Raw genomic sequence first — 20,641 nt, 5'->3', positions numbered from 1 at the left:
TGAAAATGTACCGCGTACTTGTGAAAATTTGCCGCGTGCTTGTGAAAATGTACCACATACTTGTGAAAATGTACCACATACTTGTGAAAATGTACCGCATACTTGTGATAATGTACCACATACTTGTGAAAATGTACCGCGTACTTGTGAAAATTACACCAAGGCGATAAAAAAAGTCATATGCAGCTGCCACTTCTCATAAACCACTGCCACCTAGTGTCTATCACATTGAACAAACAGCAGTAGACACCAGAGAGAGAGAGAGAGAGAGAGAGAGAGAGAGAGAGAGAGAGAGAGAGAGAGAGAGAGAGAGAGAGAGAGAGAGAGAGAGAGAGAGAGATCCTAATTACAGCCTGGCTGGTGAGAATTGCGTGCATTACTGTAAATGCACTTTGAGCTTATTGACAGAGGTACCTTCGGGGTGCTGTTGAACTCTTGGAAACAGACAGATTTGATTATGACATCATTTGCATAGCGCCCCCAGTCTCTGCGTGTACACACACACAGCTCTTATTAAGTTTCATGAAGAGAATCTGGCAGGAGACTGCTGGGGAGGCCAACATTACTGCATGGCACTGGACTATGAAACTATGAAAACCACACAGCTACTTATTACATGGGGGAGATCCCATCTGATGTTTGGTTATGATAATACATTACATTAGGCTCTCAAATGCTGCAAAGAAAGCAATGGTCCTCAGGCAAACACAACGGGGCTTTTCATTTGCAATGCAGCTGTTTGATTGTTTGTAATGATAGGCTTTGTTTGAGAAACGGGTTGATACTGTAGCAGTGGTTATGTCACTCAAAAACAGTCAGCTAGCCTACATAAGCCCTAGAAGTGACCCACTTATAGAGATCCTCAAAGACAAATGTTAAGTCATTTCTTGTGTGTCTAGTACGAGTTCATTAACCTAAAGGCTGTTTATCACAACTTACACACACTCCCTGTCTCTCTCTTTCACTCTCCTGGCTGTCTGTCATGCTCCAGAGCCCTGAGCGTGTGTTAGTGTGTAAGTTTTCGACGCAGTGTAAATCACTGCAGCCTGTGTGTCCCAAATGGCACCCCATTCCCTATAAAGTGCACTACTATCGACAAGAGGCCCTGGTTAAAAGTAGTGCATTATACAGGAAATAAGGTGTCATTTGGGACACAGGCTCTTACTGCTGTGTGTTTATTTAACATAGTCCTTTATGAGGGCTCAGGCTCCGCTCACTTACCCCCAACAACACCTTGACCCCCTGACCTTGACCCCCTGATCAGTAAATCCACCATTGGATGCGTCCCAAATGGCACCCTATCCCATATATCATGCACTAATTTTTAACCAGAGTCCTATGGGCACGTTAAATCTCTGTGCCTTATTTAAATTCCTGACCATTGATCTGAGAGGGTGAAGAGGGATGAGGAGGAGGGGGAGGGGGATTAGGGTGAGGGGGAAAAAAGAGGGTGTGAGCGTTGAGCATTGAGGAGGAGAGGGTTGAGAGGGGAGGAGGGGTGAGGAGAGAGGGGCGTGAGCTTTGGTGAGAAGGAGGAAGGAGGGGAACAAAGGGGTGAGAAATGGTGATGCAGGAGGGACAAGGAGGGGTGAGGCAGGAGTTTCCCAGTGACACGCCTCTGGTTCTTGTCATCATTTATTACCGGCCATTTTTCTGGGGCGGTGGCATTTACAGCAGCTGCCAGAGTGGTGACTGGCAAAGCTACACAGTATTATCAGGAGGATTGTTTTGCATATATTACAGGGTTAAGTGCAAACCAATCTGGTTTATCCAAACACAGCAATCCAAACAGAGCAGGCCCTGAGACTGATGAGTAACACACACTGCTAGTTATGGCCCTCCTCTCCTTACTGCCTGTTCCTCATGATTGATTGGTCCTGATTGGTTGTAGAACATAACACAGACTTTGATTATATTACAAACGTTCACGCATGGATTGACGCTCTGCAGATAGAACATAGAAGGAGCGAAGAGCCGGGGAGTGATCTTCAGAATGCAAGGCCGATTTGCTGCAAGGACACGTGGCGAGGAGAGCTAGAACAGAGTGATTATAATTGCTTGGTTTCCCAGGGAAAAGTGTACTGGTGCGGTGGAGCTTTGATTACATATCTACAGTTACGTCTTTTTTCTGCTTATCTGGTGATGAACAGAGTGTGAGCGTGAGTAGTAGAGGTCCTCGTGGGCCCTGACCAATCCAACGACCCCACACAGGTTACCGTGGGTTCACCCGGCCTCCCAACCATGTCACATGTCTGGAATGTGTTGTGGGTAGAGGTCCTCAGAGAGGTTCCAAACAGAACCTCAGAACGTCTCAGTGAAATTGTTTTGGCATTCTAAATGGAACACCTCCGTACGCAATCTAGAATGATCCCCCAGATGCCTCCGTTCTGTGTGTATCCCTGCAGTGTGTTTAACTAGAGGGGAGGCCACTGTGGTCTGAGCCGGCCCAGAGGAAGAGAGCGAGAGGGGTAGAAAGACCTAATCCAAGCAGGGCCCAGGGCCAAGGCTGATTTCCCACATAGACCATCAGGTTAAGTTACAGATTCAAAAGACAGGATCACCTCTTATATCATTTGGCCTTTTTTTTCCTTTCGACTGCAAATGTTTGGGTTTTAGCATGCGTAATCCCACAAGCAATAACAACCCTCTCGCATTACTGTCTCTACGAGAAGTGGAGGGGGAAGGAGGGGGGACACACATTACACACACACCGTGCCATCGTCTTGAAAGTTACCCATCATGCAGAGGGACAGGGAGGATTTATTTCAGCTCCGCTCCCAGGCCAAGGTCGAGAACTGATGTTAATTCAGCGGCAGAGGTCGCATTCTCTCGTCTCTACCCGCTCGACCACCCCCTCCATCCCTCCATTTTGCATGAAAACAGACAAACCTCTCACTCCTGACATGTCCATAGGGAGGCTGGGGAAGGCAGTGTGGTGTGGTGCAACACGGCGTAGCTCCGTGTTTTGTCATGCCTACTCGCAGAGCTGTCATGAGGAAAGAAACAGTGTGACCATGTTGATTAGGGTAACCTTTTGGGCAGGGAGTGGAAATATGCTGTCAGCTCATTACAAAAATACATAAGCTCTCACATTCAATTACTCACTTAGCAAAGGTAGATTAGTTGAAGGTGGCTGCCAACACTGTGGCTTTTCTGAGGTCAGCTGGAATCACTGTAATCAGACGAGTTCGGGCGCCGGAGCTATATCACTTTCTACCCCTTCTAAGTTCTCTCCTTCCGACCTCCCTCCTCCGCTTATTCTCTCGTCCATCTATACCCGGAACCCTCAATACCCTCTGATTCAACTCACCTGAAAACATCCACAAATATTTACACAGTGTTTTCTCCCTTTAAGTCTAATGTGAATTTCATAGTTCAGGAAACATCACACAGGTTTGTCGGCTCATGATATTCTGTGTGTGTGTGTGTGTGTGTGTGTGTGTGTGTGTGTGTGTGTGTGTGTGTGTGTGTGTGTGTGTGTGTGTGTGTGTGTGTGTGTGTGTGTGTGTGTGTGTGTGTGTGTGTGTGTGTGTGTGTGTGTGTGTGTGTGTGTGTGTGTGTGTGTGTGTGTGTGTGTGTGCGTGTGTGTGTGTGTCAAATCTGACTTCATGTGCACATAATGAAGCAAAACTCATGAACACCCACACGGGGACGGCCCTATATCAGCAGATGTGGAAGTGTGAACCCTCCCCTGACCCCGAATCACAAATCACAGAGAGGTCCTCGCGTTAAACTCCCGCCACCCACAACTGATCTCTTCTTCGACCCTTCGACTCACATACACACATACACCTGATCTCCCCTGGACTCTCAACCTCTCCGGGGGTTCCCGTCTGACATTCCCAACCCTTCCTGTTCCCGAGCCCTCCAACGCTACCCTGTTCCAAAAGGGATCAAATCTGTTAATGCCTGACAGGGCCTGTAAACTAGCTGTCCATCACTGGGCCTGGCTGACGGCTGTTATGACTGCAGTGAGGTGATGTGGTGCTCCGCTTTCGCTTTCACTGCAGCCAAGACCGACTCTCTAACAGACAGACTCACAGAGACGCTGCTGCTATGATTACCGTGGCTTTGACTTCATATACATGGGATGTCTCCCAAATGGTATCCTTTTCCCTATTTGGTGCAATATGGGCCCAGGTCAAAGAAGTGCACTACATAGGGGATAGGGTGTCATTTGGGATGCTTCCATGTTGGTTCTATGAGGAATTGGAAAGAGGGAAAGTGGGTATTAGATACTGTAGATATCACTAGACAGGATATGAATCAAGAGAATGTCAGTGTGTATGGCATCACATTCCCTATGTAGCGCACTGCTTTTGACCAGAACTTTATGGGCCCTGGTCAAAAATAGAGCACTATATAGGGAATATGGTGCCATTTGGGACACAAAATGAGGCAGAGGATGTGTAAATGCTATCTCAGCTATTTGAGATGTTTTTTAGAGTAATTGTCTGTCTCAGCAATTTAGATTGGAGGTTGAGACGTATGATGACGGCATGGTTTTGATTTAGGAGATTTCTCCGAAATTGAAAAATATGTTATATTATTATGCATCAACATATCAAATTATTATGTCCATTTTGAAAACATAGGAGCTTTTTATAAATTCACTTTGTTGTAGAACAACAGCTTTGTTTATAATAAAATTATATTAATTGATGGTAAATAACTACATAATCATCTGGCTGATTTAAAATGTATCAATGATCAGTTTCATTAGTCAGAATGTGACTTTTCTTCATTGACCCAAAAGCAGTGATTGGCTTTATCCATGTTGTTACACCTCTGGCCCACAAGGGGGCAGCTCCAACACAGCTATTCACTGTGAATCATCCCCTGCTTCCAAAATGGCACCCTATTGTAGTGCACTTTTTTTTTACCAGGATCCATAGGCTTCTGTTCAAAATTAGTGCACTATAATGGGAATAGGGTGCCATTTGGGACTTAAAATAAGTGTTCCTTCTATACTTAAGAATTCCTGTTACAGTACCAGAGGCGCTGGCCATTGCTCTTCTAAAGAAGATTTGATATTCTTAGTGGTTTTAGGCTGCGTTTACACAGGCAGACCAATTTTGATATTTCTTTCCACTAATTGGTCTTTTGACCAATCACATCAGATCTTTTCATATTAGATCTTTCGTAGAGCTGATCTAATTGAAAAAAATCTGAATTGGGCCACCTGTGTAAACGCAGCCATGTTGGCATCGAATATTTAGGACAATGAGTTTTTCCTTACCATGTAACTCTATGGTAATAATCTATAACTATGGCCGAGATTTGCAGAGAGTTTTCCCTGTTCTGGCCCCACACGGTCATGAAAAAACTATGGCCCTAAGTATAGTAACTCTGAGGAAACAAATATAAAAACATCTATATTACAATGTACAGCATCATACTCATGTCACTAACTGTTTATAGCCCAGGTTAGCCTTGTGAACCCCAAGACCAAGGGGAGGCAGGCAAATCTAATGCAACAGTCGATTGGAGTCTACTCCCTGCATGTCGGTACTAGCCCACCACAGCTGTTCCTGGGTGGACTGGACGACCTCTCTCTCGCTGCATTTACATCTCCTGGGGAAACCAATGACGGATGGGTTGAAAGATACACTACATGACCAAAAGTATGTGGACACCTGCTTGTCAAACATCTCATTCAAACATCATGGGCATTAAACTAATTCCAAAATAATGCGCTTCAGCACTTGGCAGTCCCGTTCTGTGAGCTTGTGTTGGCCTACCACTTAGCCGTTGTTAACAGCACTTACAGTTGACCAGGCCAGCTCTAGTAGGGCAGAAATTTGACAAACTGACTTGTTGAAAAGGTGGCATCCTATGATGGGGCCACATTGAAAGTCACTGAGCTCTTCAGTAGGGTCAATGTTTGTCTATTGAGATTGCATGGCTGTGTGCTCAGTTGTTATACAGCTGTCAGTAACGAGTGTGGCTGAAATAGACGCATTCACTCATTTGAAGGGGCGTCCACATACTTTTGTAAATATATTGTAGCAATGTTAAATGCTGCTCCTCGCTCCAAAAATAGGATATCTTGTATGTTTGTCATTATGTGATGATGCGCTATTAATCATATACAGTAAATGTTTTTGATCATATTCATATTCATAAAAGATTTTATGTTTGTGGATTTTGGAAATGTTTGCAGGATACACTTTTTCTCCTCCTGTCCATATGAACAGACATAATTGACATGCACACTCAAAATGATTGAGGCTTGGAAAATCAAACATAGAAAACGACAGTACATGGCCTTTTAACATACAAGGGTACATGCTATTCTGTTTTATTATATGCATTCATCTCCATGTAAAAGTTAGTGTTTCAATGTTCCAAAGCTCAAGGTAGCGTTGAGTTTAGAAATATTTTACATGTGACCTGTGTGCACCATGTAACTTACCAGCCCAAAAAAAGCATTTACATGACTTGCTTTCTGTCCGGTAGAAAAAATGTTCATGCAATCATTTGTTTTCAGTTCCCTCAGCATTTGATATAAACCACAGGCTAGTTTGAATTTAGAGTATATAAATGGGCTTAATAGTATTTAGAGAAAAAACACAGATTAATCAGATGTGGACATGTTTATTATGTTCTACTGTGTTTTAGTCCAGGAGCGGCTATTATCAGATAGCAGACAGCGTGTGTGTGTGTGTGTGTGTGTGTGTGTGTGTGTGTGTGTGTGTGTGTGTGTGTGTGTGTGTGTGTGTGTGTGTGTGTGTGTGTGTGTGTGTGTGTGTGTGTGTGTGTGTGTGTGTGTGTGTGTGTGTGTGCGTGCGTCCGTGTGTGTGTGTGTGTGTGTGTGTGTGTGTGTGTGTGTGTGTGTGTGTGTGTGTGTGTGTGTGTGTGTGTGTGTGTGTGTTTCTGTGTGTGTGTGCGTGTGTGTGTGCGTGCGAGCGTGCGTGTACATGTTTTTCTGCCTTAACAGGACCAGAATGTCCTGACAAGTCACCAGAATGTCCTGAAGGTAGGGAAACTAAACAACACTTTTTCATGTCCTTATTTTGTTATAATTAAAATTTAGGCTGTGTGTGTGTGTGTGTGTGTGTGTGTGTGTGTGTGTGTGTGTGTGTGTGTGTGTGTGTGTGTGTGTGTGTGTGTGTGTGTGTGTGTGTGTGTGTGTGTGTGTGTGTGTGTGTGTGTGTGTGTGTGTGTGTGTGTGTGTGTGTGTGTGTGTGTGTGTGTGTGTGGTTGGATGGATGGAGAGAAGAGAGGTCATTCTGTTTTACTTGTGATTTATCCTTCATAATTTCCCAGGACCATAGTTCTGTTGTTGATACAGAGCATCATTTTGATTCATGATCTGAGTAAATAGCGAGTGATTTGCCCTGAAAGAACAAAACACAGACCCTCAAATCACTTGATCATTAATCCACACATTGTTTTATTTACTCCTAGCTCACTCAGCGACCGTGAGGAGAGAGGGACGGGAGAGGGAGGCGGGAGGAGGGGACGGGTGTGTAGGGGAGATGTTGTGAGATGAAAAACAACCATTCCACTGTCAGGCATTTAGTGGAGCTGGCAGTTGGTGGGACGCTGGAGGGGAGAGAGAGAGGGGGGAGGGTTACATTGTATAGTGACATAAATATGCCGGCCCAAGCATTACACAGGCGTGCGTACATAGTAGTGGGTTGTGTCGAGTTGATAGTTGATGGTTCTATGTCTGGATAATGTTGCAGTCCCCACACTACACTATAATGTTGTGTGTGTGTGTGTGTGTGTGTGTGTGTGTGTGTGTGTGTGTGTGTGTGTGTGTGTGTGTGTGTGTGTGTGTGTGTGTGTGTGTGTGTGTGTGTGTGTGTGTGTGTGTGTGTGTGTGTGTGTGTGTGTGTGTGTGTGTGTGTGTGTGTGTGCGTGTGTATAGCTGGTCCTGTGCCAGCTACACTCACGGGTTTTAACTTGGGGTGAACACTCTATGCCAGGTTAAAGGGGCATGTACAAATACTACACCCTCTAAACATGAGCCTGGATTCACCCCACCCACTCTTTCATCCCCCTCTTACCCTCTCAACTCACCCCAGCACATACCTCTAATCCCCCAATTCTCCTCCTCTTTCCCCTGCACCACCCTCCCCCTCTCACCACCATACCCCACTAACCCCCTTTTTACCCCACATTGCCTTGTCCTCACTCAAGTCAATGCCCTCTCCTCTGACTCCCCACACACTCTCCCTAAACCCCCCCCCCCTCTTCACCTCCCTCATCCGTCCTTGCCTCCTTGCTCCCCAGGTCCTGTGGGTGGCTGAGTTCAACCCACGGTGGTAATCAGTGGTCAGACCTCGGCCCCTAGCTGTGTATACTAAAACCTTCCTCATCTCCCTCCCTCGGCCTCTAGCTGTGTATACTAGTCCCTTCCCCATCTCCTGCCTGTCTACCCGGGCCCCACCACACACCCCAATTACCCAGCATTCAGCATGAATAGGGGCAGAAAAGCACACATTAGGTAGAGGTATACCTCATCCATATTACTCATGTGTGTTTGGTTTGGCGTGTGGTGGCCACAGCAAAAACATTATGCTCTCTCTCTTTCTTTCTTTCTCTCGCTCTCTATCTCTCTCACTCTATCTCTCTCTTTCTCTCTTTCTCTCACTCTCTATCTCTCACTCTCTCTTTCTCTCTCTCACTCTCTCTTTCTCTCTCTGCTCCTCTCTATCTCTTTTTCCCTCTCTCTCTCTCTAAGGTCTTTAAGACCCACAGAATAGCCCCTGATTCCTGAACCTTGTTGGCTCAGAGGGGAGTTGTCTCGAACTTTACGAGCACCACGTTCACCTTTGAGATAAGTGAACGTTGGCAGCGGTTGGTTAGGCTTGACCTGCTGGCTCCCAGATTTAAAGGTCCTTAGCGGTTTAGCAGGGGGCCCGCTGACTAATAGAAGTCAGTCGATGACTGGTGTGCTGCGATGTGTGTGGTGACAGGCAATGTAATTACACGGCTGGTCAGAGAGAACATTACAGTAGTTAAGAGCTTTCAGGCGCTAAACTCAGCTATAAAAGGATCCTTACAATTAAGTATTTGTTTATCATCTCCAATGGTGGCATTGGATGTGTGTGTGTGTGTGTGTGTGTGTGTGTGTGTGTGTGTGTGTGTGTGTGTGTGTGTGTGTGTGTGTGTGTGTGTGTGTGTGTGTGTGTGTGTGTGTGTGTGTGTGTGTGTGTGTGTGTGTGTGTGTGTGTGTGTGTGTGTGTGTGTGTGTGTGTGTGTGTGTGTGTACGCTCAGCCCTAATCTAGCCTTAAGGCAAAGGTGGTTCTGATTCTGAAAGGAACAGGCCTTTTCAGCTGGCTGGGAGAGGGGAAGGGAGAGAGAGAGAGAGAGAGAGGGGGAGCGAAAGCGAGAGAATGAGACAGAGAGCGAGACAGAGAGCAAGAGAGCGAGAGAGGGGGAGAGAGCGAGAGAGAGAGAGCGAGACAGAGAGCAAGCGAGAGAGAGAGAGAGAGTCCAGCACAAAACAAAAACAAACACCAAACCACACGTCATCCCAGTGAAATATGGTAATAATATAGTAGAAAGTTTACATTTGTAAAAATATGCATTATTTGTCTTAACTTTCATTCGGAGGTCCTGCCTGCCATGATGAGGCCATTTTACAGTATGTCTATGGAAGTGGACCACAGAGCAGGCCAACACCCTTGTCTATCTTTAGACCGACCAGGGAATCCACCCAAGAGCTGTCAGTCCAGAGGCCAAATCACCCAGCACTATGACTCTCCAGACCCCATGTACTAATAACATTAGAGCTGGGGCCCTCGGGGCTGATACAGTATGATACGGGGAGTATATACATCAGCTTTCAACATCACAGGGTAGAGAGAAAGGCTTATGTAAGAGAAACTTGTCCACAGAATGGCTGGACGCGAGAGCCAGAGAGCCTAGCTCTCACTTCAAAACATAGCGACACTTCTGAGGGAAAAATAGAAAATAAAGAGAGAGGTTTTCTCTAAACGCTTGCAAAGGAGCAAAGATTTATCTTCTCTGAGAGTTAACTCAATACCTAATTTTTCTTGGACTCCACCTCTATTTTTGCAAGTGTCGGGAACGATGCATAAAAGAGGTCCCAAAAAAATGATCGTTTCAGAGAGAAAAAAGTAGCATTAAAATTTGTGAAATAGAAAATTACTGCTCATGAAAAAAAGCATTGATTAATGACTGTGGCTGGCCCTGTGTTTTGTATATTTCACTGGCGCCCTGCGCTGCAACACTTTATAAATCACAGCTGGACATACTGTATAAGGGATCATTAGGAATATGTGTTGTGTTTCATGGTCTATAGTATGGACAAATCTTTAAGTACCTGCTCAGGAACTCCTCTAATCTGTTTTAAACTGTCACTTTAGGAGTCCTGCAGTTATTTTCCCCATATTAAATCTATCTCTGGAAATACTCAACCAGATAGTACCTATCACAGAATTAAATAGAACTTAAATATAACAGAATTATAGGATCTCTTTGGTACCTATCTTGGAAAATTTGGTGGGTCAGAAAATCAAACTGACCACTTGGAAATTTGATTAGAATAATTATGCCCTTGATTGAATTATTAAAATGAGATTTAAAACATAATGTTTATTTTAGGGATTAGTAGAGGTAATGCAGGAGGTGTTACATGATGATAGCAGTGAAATACTGAGGCTAATGACAATCATTAGCAAGATACAATCATAAGGATGAAATCATTATTGCACACATTGCTTAAATGATTATAGTTATCCCAAAGGACTCATCAAATGTTCACATAATGTAGACTTGAGGAATTTCCATGTTTCTATCTAGGGATTAAAATGTGTTCAGAATCATTCGAAGGATTCCACATATTGGTGCAAAATATGGTGCAAAATAAAATCTCGACTCTCCAATACAATTCCTGCATATGTATTGCTATCACACTGTTCTTCCAAAATATAGAGAAGTATAATGTGTACAAGTTGCCATCGACCCTGATTTTAAATGACTGTATCAAACCTTGATAGGTACTTTCACTGCACTCTGATATATACTGTACTTTCAATCTACACTGATAAAAAAAAATCCATATCTGTCATCTTTAGACCAAATAATGTTCCTATATTGTGTCTATGTATCTTCTATTACCTTTAAATACCTCATCTACAAATTGAGATGCAAAACAGCCTGGTGTAGACGCAGGGCACACAGCATGGGAACCCGTTTACATTACCCCTCATATCAGATCCCAGCTTGCCCCTTTAATAAGAAATCAATGCATTTCAATATAAATCAACGTCAGTACCTGCTATGCCAAACCAGCACATGGGTAAAATTGAGGATTGTGGAGGGTCTGTCGGTGTATATATCATGATTTTATATGGTGTCATTTCCATGAGGTAATGACAGGGGATAATATATTTGATTTGTGTGGCGTGAATGTGTGTGGGTCTGGGGGTTTTGTAAGGAGTAGGGAGGGACACACAGTGTGATCAACGCTCTTAGAAAGATTACCCCTTTTTGGTTTCAGGTAGAACTTTTTGGGGTTCCATGTAGAAAAACTGGGGAAAGGGTTCTATATGGAGCCCAATAGGGTTCTACCCAGGCCCGGCTCTATGATGACATGCCTTTTAAGTCACAACTAGAATTGCTTTTGAGCCCTATTAAAACAAGAATAGATTGGTCCTACTGCTGTTCAAATGTACACTTATATATCTGAAATGTAGCCATACACATCAACAAACGTTGTTTTATATAATAACACAAGAAAGATATGTGCCACGCTACAACATACAAGCGTATCCGAAATGCAGCCGTAGCTGCCGAAGGCCTACACATAATTTGCGTCTAACAGCACGCACAACTCCACGCCCTACCTGGAACCAAAAAAGGGTTATTTAAAGGGTTCCCTTATGGGGACAGGTTCTAGGTGGCACTTTTTTTCTACATATGTGGGGGATCTTAATTTTGAACCAGGTTGCTACAGCAGGAAAATAATAATGCAGCAACAGGAAATTATATTTTTTATGTGAATTATCATGTGGATTAGAATGAATTTACATTTTTATTTTTCAAGTCTGAAATTTGAAAGTGGAAATGACATACCTTTAGAAGTCTTATTAAACCTTGAATAGACTAGAAAAAAGTTTGCATTTCCTGCCATGAAGGAAAATCCCTGCAGGATGATCAAGTTGATATACAGCATCTGTAAGAGTGTACAGAAAGCACAAAACAATAATGACTACCTATGACGGATATTATAATGTCGTTTGTAGCTGTAAGACAAATATTACAATGTCTTAGCATTAGGGGGCTATAGTAAAGAGATACCAAAATGTGAGCTTTGAAGCAGCTCCTCATAGCATTTTACCATCTTGCTGCATAAGCTCATAGAAATCATACAAATGTAAACCATTTTAAAGGTCAAGTGGAGCTGTTTTTTTGTGAAGGGTTGATTTGACCGTGGAAGACGGAAAATATAGATCTCTAACGCAAAATTCCATTACCTAGCATTGCTGTTAAATATGGTATTGAAATGTAAATTGGGGATGCATTCCTGATCAGTTTTCCTATATTTCATTGTAGGCCTATGGAAATAAGCACTCCACTTTTCAACGCTAGGCATATATAGATATAATATAACACAATTATGACTAACATCAATACACCGAAAAGAATTGGTATTTGGTAATACACCAAAACGTAAAATATAAGTGAGTAACACCATATAACAACGTAACAATGCAACGCCTTTCCATGTACACTAGTTGACACTGTTAGATATTAGGGCTGGTGTAGACATGGGGGAATTAAGATAAATGTTATACATTATGTATGACATAGACATACTGATAAGCTTTGACTATCACTAACATGCAATATGGAAAACGGTTTGAATCAGGTATGTAAATCGCTTTGAATTGCAAATTAAAGGGGCAATCCGTGATTTGTACATCATTTTTTTTACACTCCCAGCATGGTGTGGGGCTGAAGTTTAATTCGTTATTTTATTTTCTACAAAATAATTCACCATCGAATTTGATTACCAGCCCTCCCACATGACCGGTATTATGAGCTACCTCTGGTGTGTATTACAATGGATCTCCCTTATTCCGTGTGAGAAAACATGACTTGAGAAGCTGACCCATCATTTGTACAATATCTTGTCTAAAACGGTTGATTATTTACTTTTAGTGATTTGTGTAGGATATTTAATGTCGTCTGAGGTGAATTTAGGTTGGTAGTTTTTGGGATTCATTCCTGACCAAATTGGTAGTTATTCGATCACCTGTGAATTGACAGAAATGGTCGATATATCAGCTGGTGGTGGAGTTCACTGAAACATAACTAACGTTATCATTAGGCTAAAAAGACAACTGTTGGTTTGTCAAATTCATGAAAAAGGCAACGAAAAAAACATATAGCCTATGTTATGAACATTTTTTTAACGACAACACCTGTTGTTTTGAGTATGTTGGTGATAGATTCATCTTTGCTGTTGTAAACGAAATAATTTGTGCTTTTGATCATGATTTTTGATACATTTAATTAAACGGGGACAAAAAAACAGCTCGTGAACAGTTTTAGTATTCGAAAATATATATTTTCCCAGCGTATATTTTTGCCACATTCAAGGTTTCATTTATGCGCATGGGTCGAGAATAATTTAATGTGTTTTCTACCAATACGACACATTCTAGTAAATGTTATAAGAAGACTAGAAGCTCCATATCAACTGTACCATTTATGACTTCTCCATCAAGTAACCCACTACTATGCAAGCATTATTTCTACGCAAAAGTGTGTCTTTTGCGGTGCGTCTGTTTTCAATTGACTTGCATCTGGGAAAGAACCAACTTTAGCCTAATGTAAATCTATAGCATTTTAATTTCCAAAATGACTAGATAATATTATTAGAAATAGAAAAATACATTCATTGAAAAGAGACAAACGAAATAGAGATGATTCAGATATGATTTAATGTATATTCATTCTTACTGTAATTGTCGTTAATTGCAACATATAGACAAAACGTTTCAGTCAAAATCCCCAAAACACGCCTGTTGGTAAAGAGTTGACAAATATACTTCAGTCCATTTATCTTATAAAGGTTGCCCCCGTCTAGTAAGCTCTAAAATATATTCTCCCATTGATGTAGTTTCAGAATATTCCTCGCAGTAAATCGTGATGATGAATAGACCACGCAAGTAAAATAATACAATATCAGATTTATAACATTTAGTAATATCCATATGAGATGTCATGTCAGATCGCAAAGTATTGAGACACGTCAGAAAATTGGTCCAGGCTCCTTGCACACCACATCTTCGAGATGGTATGCATAACATTACACTTTAAATTAAATATAAATAGCCTACCCCCATAGCAATAATAAAAAGTAATATTTACTATACAACTGTGCAACATCATGGCAACACATTTCATTACTTCAGTCCACATGACATTTACACTATGTACAAAAAGTCAAAATCTTGTATGTATTGGTGTGGATGTGCAAGATTTGCTCATATATGCAACCAACGGTCTTTTCTCGTTTTGTGTTAGACCAACATCAGCTGTCAGAATCCACGTCACTTTTGCTTTCCTCGGTTTTTTCTGTGGGTATTTTCGTCGATTTGTTCCATTTCTGTGAGTTTTCAGATTCTTCCGAGGACGACCTTTTCTGCCTTCTCCATTTCGCTCGTCTGTTTTTGAACCACACCTATGCGAAAATAAAAGATACAATATTTGTAATTTGTATGAAATATTTGTTAGACCGTGTTGTAGAGTAATTGTAAGGTCATTTGGGCTTAATCGAATATATTTCTGGCACTAGAAAGACGTGAACGATTGCTTTTACTATGTGCGTATAACGCTTGGATAGAATGTGTCCTTTCACGTAGGCCTATGAGCGTAATTTTTTTACAAGGTGCAACGAACGTTCTGTGTTGATACCCATATTTTTTTTATTGAATAATGGAGAGATTATTCACAGGTATTCTGAAAATTAACGCAGCCTAATGTCTATAGGGAGATGGAGCGCAAGCAACACTGCATCGTGCATGCACTCACCTCGACCTTCTCCTCACGTAGATGCACTTTCCGCGCGAGCTGTTCCCGTGTGCCGACGTCAGGGTACTTGGTCTCCTGAAAAAGGTTTTCCAGAGCCTCAAGCTGCTCGTCGGTGAAGATGGTTCGGTGTCTCCGCTTACGTCGGCAGTGGAGCTGGTTCAAGAGCTGGAGCTCGGTCCGAGACAAGGTGCCCACGTTCATATAGGACATCATCTGGTGCGGGACGGGAGAGATGAGCACGGAGCCCGTGCTGTCATAACCTACATGAAATAAATAAAGATTACATTACATTAGGGGAAAAATCCTCAATGAGGCAATTAATTTCGCACCACACCCAATGGGCCTGCAGACAAAATCACAAATTAACCAAACGAAAAAACAACAGAGCACTAACCCCAAAACAACACTTATACACATCTATGACATAGCCTACTCATCCCATGTTCCCACCTACACAAAGTTTAGCATACAAACTATTTCAGTTAATACGTAAAAGTTCAACTGAATTAGAGTAGGCTATACCACAGATATGCTTCTTAGATAGGCTATATATGCACCAAAATTACTGTCTTTGTAATGTTGCGCAATGGGCGCATTTCTTAAATTGACACACCAACCAATCTACAATATATCTACCATCCCCTAGAAACATAACGTTTGAACTTTTAAGTGTCATTACAGACAGCGTTATATTGTCCATCACCAAAGGAACATGCAGCGTATTTACATTTTAAAAGGGGCAACCTACCTGTTGGAATACATGGGCACTGTTGCGAGCCGAGGGTTGGGATAGCGCTGCAGCACGCAGGGCCATTGGGGCCCTGCAAATGCAGTTGTCCGTAATAATAGTTATTATATCCTATTCTAGTCCCGTTCACCGCCTGCATCCCCGGGGGAGAAGGTCCAGTTGCGTGCGAGTAGAGTCCATTGTAATCGGTAGCAGTGTAGATGGAATCCGTGAGGTTAGAGAACACCACCGGGGGATTCCGATGGAGGAGCACCGAGTCCTTGCAAGTGGGTCTCCCGGCCAGGATACTGTCGATACTGAACATACCAGCGGGCATCACCGATACGTGAAAAGGGAGATAAAAATGCGTTGCTTTTTAAAAGTCCTAAATTCGGTGTAGGTCAGGAGAAAGTCCGTAAAAAGTTCCTAAATATGGGTCATAACATCGAGTTTGTTGACTTTGGCGTGTTTCTCTCGCGTTGGACCGACTCCGGTGGATGCGTTCAGACTGAGGCTTCACTAACTTGTTTTCGTGGTCCACTTGAACTCCAGCCCGATTATATGCTCGGCTGACGTCACCGACCAGTTGCGCCTGTGCTGGAGAAGCGGACGACAAACCGAGAGCAGAGATTGGCTGATTTTAGGTTTACCTCACAACGGTGTGAAAGGCACAGATCTGTGTATTGAGAATTAATTCAATTAAGCTAATCCGTACTATTTGCAGACTTTTGAAACAAACCACACAACTCAGTGCTATGTCAGCCGTGAGGGTTAATTGTAGGCTACAAGGTAAGCTAATCAGTTTAATTTCATTGTCAGCAAAGGGATTGGTAAACGTATTCCCTGTGAAATCATTAACGTTATTGAAGAATCAGATATTGCTTCCTGTCAAATCTATCTATATGTTACTAATCAATGTAGCTGTAACGTTTTATCTAGACTACATCGATTTGTGAAACTGTGTGTGTTAGTGTGTGTGTGTGTGTGTGTGTGTGTGTGTGTGTGTGTGTGTGTGTGTGTGTGTGTGTGTGTGTGTGTGTGTGTGTGTGTGTGTGTGTGTGTGTGTGTGTGTGTGTGTGTGTGTGTGTGTGTGCGTGTGTGTGTGACTCTAATAATCTTTTTCATTTTGTTAACAGGCCCAAGTTTGACAACATGTACACGTCTCAAGGGTCTACCTTTTCTGTCACCAAAACCCAAAATACCCACCCCAAATAACACCATAATATAGACCCCTCCCTCCCATTCTACACACAATGAATAAAAATGAAAATATAGGCCTATAACATTTAATCAAATCTATTCCATTGCATATGAGGCTCCGGATCTGTCTGTGTTGCTGCATGTTATTTGGGAAACAGTCGGTCTGACACGACCATCACAGAGCTCACCACGGGAGATGGTCGTGAGGAGATTATCTCTGTTTTCTCCATCAGCGGGGCTATCTCGATGGGTAGGAAATCGTGCGTATTAACTTTAAACACCTCCGCTAACTATTCGTTCCATGAACATATTCCTCTCGCTGTGATAAGATAACGGCCATTATCGCTTCTATTCTCAGCGTTAGAGAAAACTTATTACAATTACACGCCTAATCAAATGAAATGCAACGGTGGAAATGAGGCGAATGTTACTTCAGGGCGCATATTTAATTTAGTGAGAATGGACTGAGGTGCTGGGAACGTCTATTCGGAGTCCCTGGGTTATCCACTTCGGTAATAAAACGTGGGTTTTACATTCAGGAGAATGTTGATTGCATTCAAACTATCAGGGATTTTTTTTTTTTTTTTATAGACTTAGGAATTAGGAGTGGTGGGGACACGATTCACCTGGAATATAAATATAATAATGAACATTGTACAGACAATTACGCCTATGTAGACAAATGATACAATCATTTAGGTTCAATTAAATATCACATACAACTCTTATTTAATTAAGTTCAATGTATTGTATTGTTCATTAGATTTGATGGAAGAATGTGTAAGACTTCATATAAATCAGTTTAAGCAATATGCCTACTAATGAGATTTTACAAAAGACAAACACCAAAACACATGCAAATCCCTAAACATGAGTATAATTTACATTTCAGGTTAAAAACAGGCATAGGCCGTTTATGTTGATTTGCTCATATCAATTAGCCTAATTGATGAACACATCTGCAATATATATATTGATACCGGATGTCAATGCTATTGCACAAATTGTGTTATGTACACGCACAAATTATGTTTAAGGTTGATTGGAGTTGAAAGAAGCATAGTCTTAAAATGTGCAGACTACTATACTTCATGGACATATGATTTTAGGCATCACACTTGGGACGAATTACAACCACGTTCATATTTTATTGTACGTGAACGAGACGATTATGGAAGATAACAATACGAAAAAATAGCAGTTATTGATCAAATAGCTTAGTCTAACCTTGTTCCATCCAAAAAATGATCACAAAACAATTCTGGAAAACAAAACATCTAAAAAGTAACGTTATATTTCCATGTAGGGTCAAAGATTTTGTTGACGTCAAAGTTCTCAGAGGAATGAAAGTTAAATTACTCCACTTTAATTATCTTCTGTTAACGGTATGAGCTTCGGACTGTCATTCCGAGGTAAGAATAGTGTTTTGTCGAATAAATAACTTGCATGTAGGCTATGTGTATAAATAAGATGCAACATAATTGACAAAGATGGTTCCATTTGTAGGATGAATATTTTCCCATTTTCAAGCAATTTTAGGCTACATGGTGAATTATGTATTGCAGCCATTGTAATGGCTCGTTAAAATGTCGCCTAACTTATTTTACGTGAAAGAAAATGCAAAAAGATCATGGGTCTTTGAATTTTTCTCCAACGACTAGGGGTTGAAATGAATTGCTTGTAGGCCTAGCCTACTGCTTAACTTCATGTATCATTTTGACAGAAATTGGCCTGTAGCCTTTTGATATGTAAACATTTCCGCCTTTTATGCGTTATGAAAAGGCACTTGCACTTTAGGCTCTGCTTTGCAGTCGCTGTAATTCAAAGCAAGAAAAAAAAACGGGCATATGCCGTTATTATTTTCTCTCTTTTTATACATTTCAACTTCCAAGTGGCAGTGAAAGGAGGGAGTCAAAAGGATTGCTAAAACGAAACGGCCATTTGAAATGAAAAGCCGCGAAAGAGGTATGAAGGCACCACTTACTATCTGAATAGATGGCGTCAATCACGGCGGTAAATGGTGGCCCCGTGGACAGCACAGACAGGCATGTACAATGGGAGCCGCTCTTTGCCGGCATCTTTATATATCAGGGGCCTGATCTCTAAAACCTGTTTAAATACAGCAAATCAAAAATGGACTTTGTAATGCAACCACATTCAAGCGGGGATAAATAAAACGCAGAGAAAGGCGAGGCTCTCAGCATTTGAGTAGGCCTATGAATCATGTATTAAGAGCATTTTAAGAGGACATGTGTCACTATAGTGGCTGGTTGACATGCCACAGTATATGGACAACCATCTATTAGAAAAATTGTTGTGAAAAAAATAGTGTTTAAAAAAAGTATTCTACGTATTACACCGAACCACTATATAAAACAATCCTAAAATACACAGTGGAAAAGAAAATTCATACATGCACCTGGAAGTGTTTGAGTGGCACCTGGAATGGGCCTACCAGTACTCCTTGACAATCCAAGCCCTGATGTTCTAAGTCAAGACTTTGGTCAAATAAACAGGCAGAGCACATAGCACTGTGGGACTGATGCATCAACATTGACTCTGATAATCAGATAATCCGTGTGTGTGTGTGTGTGTGTGTGTGTGTGTGTGTGTGTGTGTGTGTGTGTGTGTGTGTGTGTGTGTGCACGAAGTGCTAGACGCATACATACACAGAGCCATACACAGCCAGGTGTGCGGTGCCAGACTCAACGCTAAATGTGAACTGGTCTGGTCTGGTTGGATTCATTGTGTGGAGACGACTTAGACGACTGTCTATTGTCCCAGATGTGGATCCAATAGGGGGAGTGTGTCTGTGTCTGTCTGACTGTGTGTGTTGGAGTGTGTCCTGTGTATGTCCACAGTGGAGTGTGAGTGGATGAGTGTCTGTGGAGTTCTAGATGCATACACATTTCCAATTGCATTTTTAGTAATTTATCGCTCGTATCCAGAGCGACTTACAGGAGCAATTAGGGTTTTTACACACACACACAGACGGAGTCATACACAGTGTGTGCGGCGCCAGATAGTGTGTGTGTGATTATGTCCTGTATTTGGATGCAAGGGCCACAGCCACAGGCCAGCCTGGGCACAGGATTAAGAAATACCTCTCTAAAATCACATGTATCATTTCACATACAGCCGTGGAGAAATCCATATTTATTATACATGTCAGAGCTGTCATGTGCAGGGTGCCCGCTTTACAGTGTTACAGTGTGCCTTTTGTTGGATCACAGAGGGCTGCGTTCAACGTCACCGGCGATGAAACCATATGAAACCCATGTGTATGTGAGAGTCGAGCAACAGTTCAAGGACACCCCGAAAGCGTCTGGGCATTGAACAGACCACAAGTGCTGCAACCCGGCCTGCACAGATGTAATATATGCCACAAACATCATACGTTCCCCTGTCACAAAATGTAGTTATGGTCCAAAAGCATGTTCCTCACACATGGAATTTAACTAAGCCACAAATGTAATAACCTCAATGTCTTGTAGTGTAAAATCCCTGCAGGCTACTGTAAAAGGACTGGTGCCGACGCTATCGATACAATTTCCGTTCAATTGACAAGCCTACAGATTGATACAACCTTATATTAATTTGATACAGATTTAACTTACACTAGATTACTATTCGTTATTTGGTGTCTGATTAATTGTGACATGCTCCTCACAAAGCATAATAGGCTCTAATAG

The 20,641-nt window shown here is 42.1% G+C and overlaps 1 protein-coding gene across 1 annotated transcript; it reads right to left on the bottom strand.

Moving 5' to 3' along the window:
• Nucleotides 1-13,906: 13,906 nt before the first annotated feature.
• On the bottom strand, nt 13,907-16,283 carry gsc (goosecoid). Its single transcript, XM_020487085.2, has 3 exons — nt 15,771-16,283; nt 15,023-15,282; nt 13,907-14,672 (listed from the first exon to the last, which is right to left on the bottom strand). The coding sequence occupies exons 1-3, from the start codon at nt 16,084-16,086 to the stop codon at nt 14,523-14,525; spliced, it is 726 nt and encodes a 241-aa protein (XP_020342674.1). The 5' UTR covers nt 16,087-16,283; the 3' UTR covers nt 13,907-14,522.
• Nucleotides 16,284-20,641: the final 4,358 nt, after the last annotated feature.

This window comes from Oncorhynchus kisutch, linkage group LG7 (genome assembly GCF_002021735.2).
Source record: "Oncorhynchus kisutch isolate 150728-3 linkage group LG7, Okis_V2, whole genome shotgun sequence".
In the NCBI taxonomy this organism is placed as follows: domain Eukaryota; kingdom Metazoa; phylum Chordata; class Actinopteri; order Salmoniformes; family Salmonidae; genus Oncorhynchus; species Oncorhynchus kisutch.
This window is presented reverse-complemented; position numbering and strand designations above follow the sequence as displayed.

Bases quoted from the DNA above. Each gene is read 5' to 3' on its own strand.
- gsc (XM_020487085.2), bottom strand. From the start codon at position 16,086: ATGCCCGCTGGTATGTTCAGTATCGACAGTATCCTGGCCGGGAGACCC. The intron at 15,283-15,770 runs GTAGGTTGCCCC...TATTTCATGTAG, and splicing joins GTGCCCATGTATTCCAACAG to GTTATGACAGCACGGGCTCC. The intron at 14,673-15,022 runs GTGAGTGCATGC...ATTTTCGCATAG, and splicing joins TACGTGAGGAGAAGGTCGAG to GTGTGGTTCAAAAACAGACG.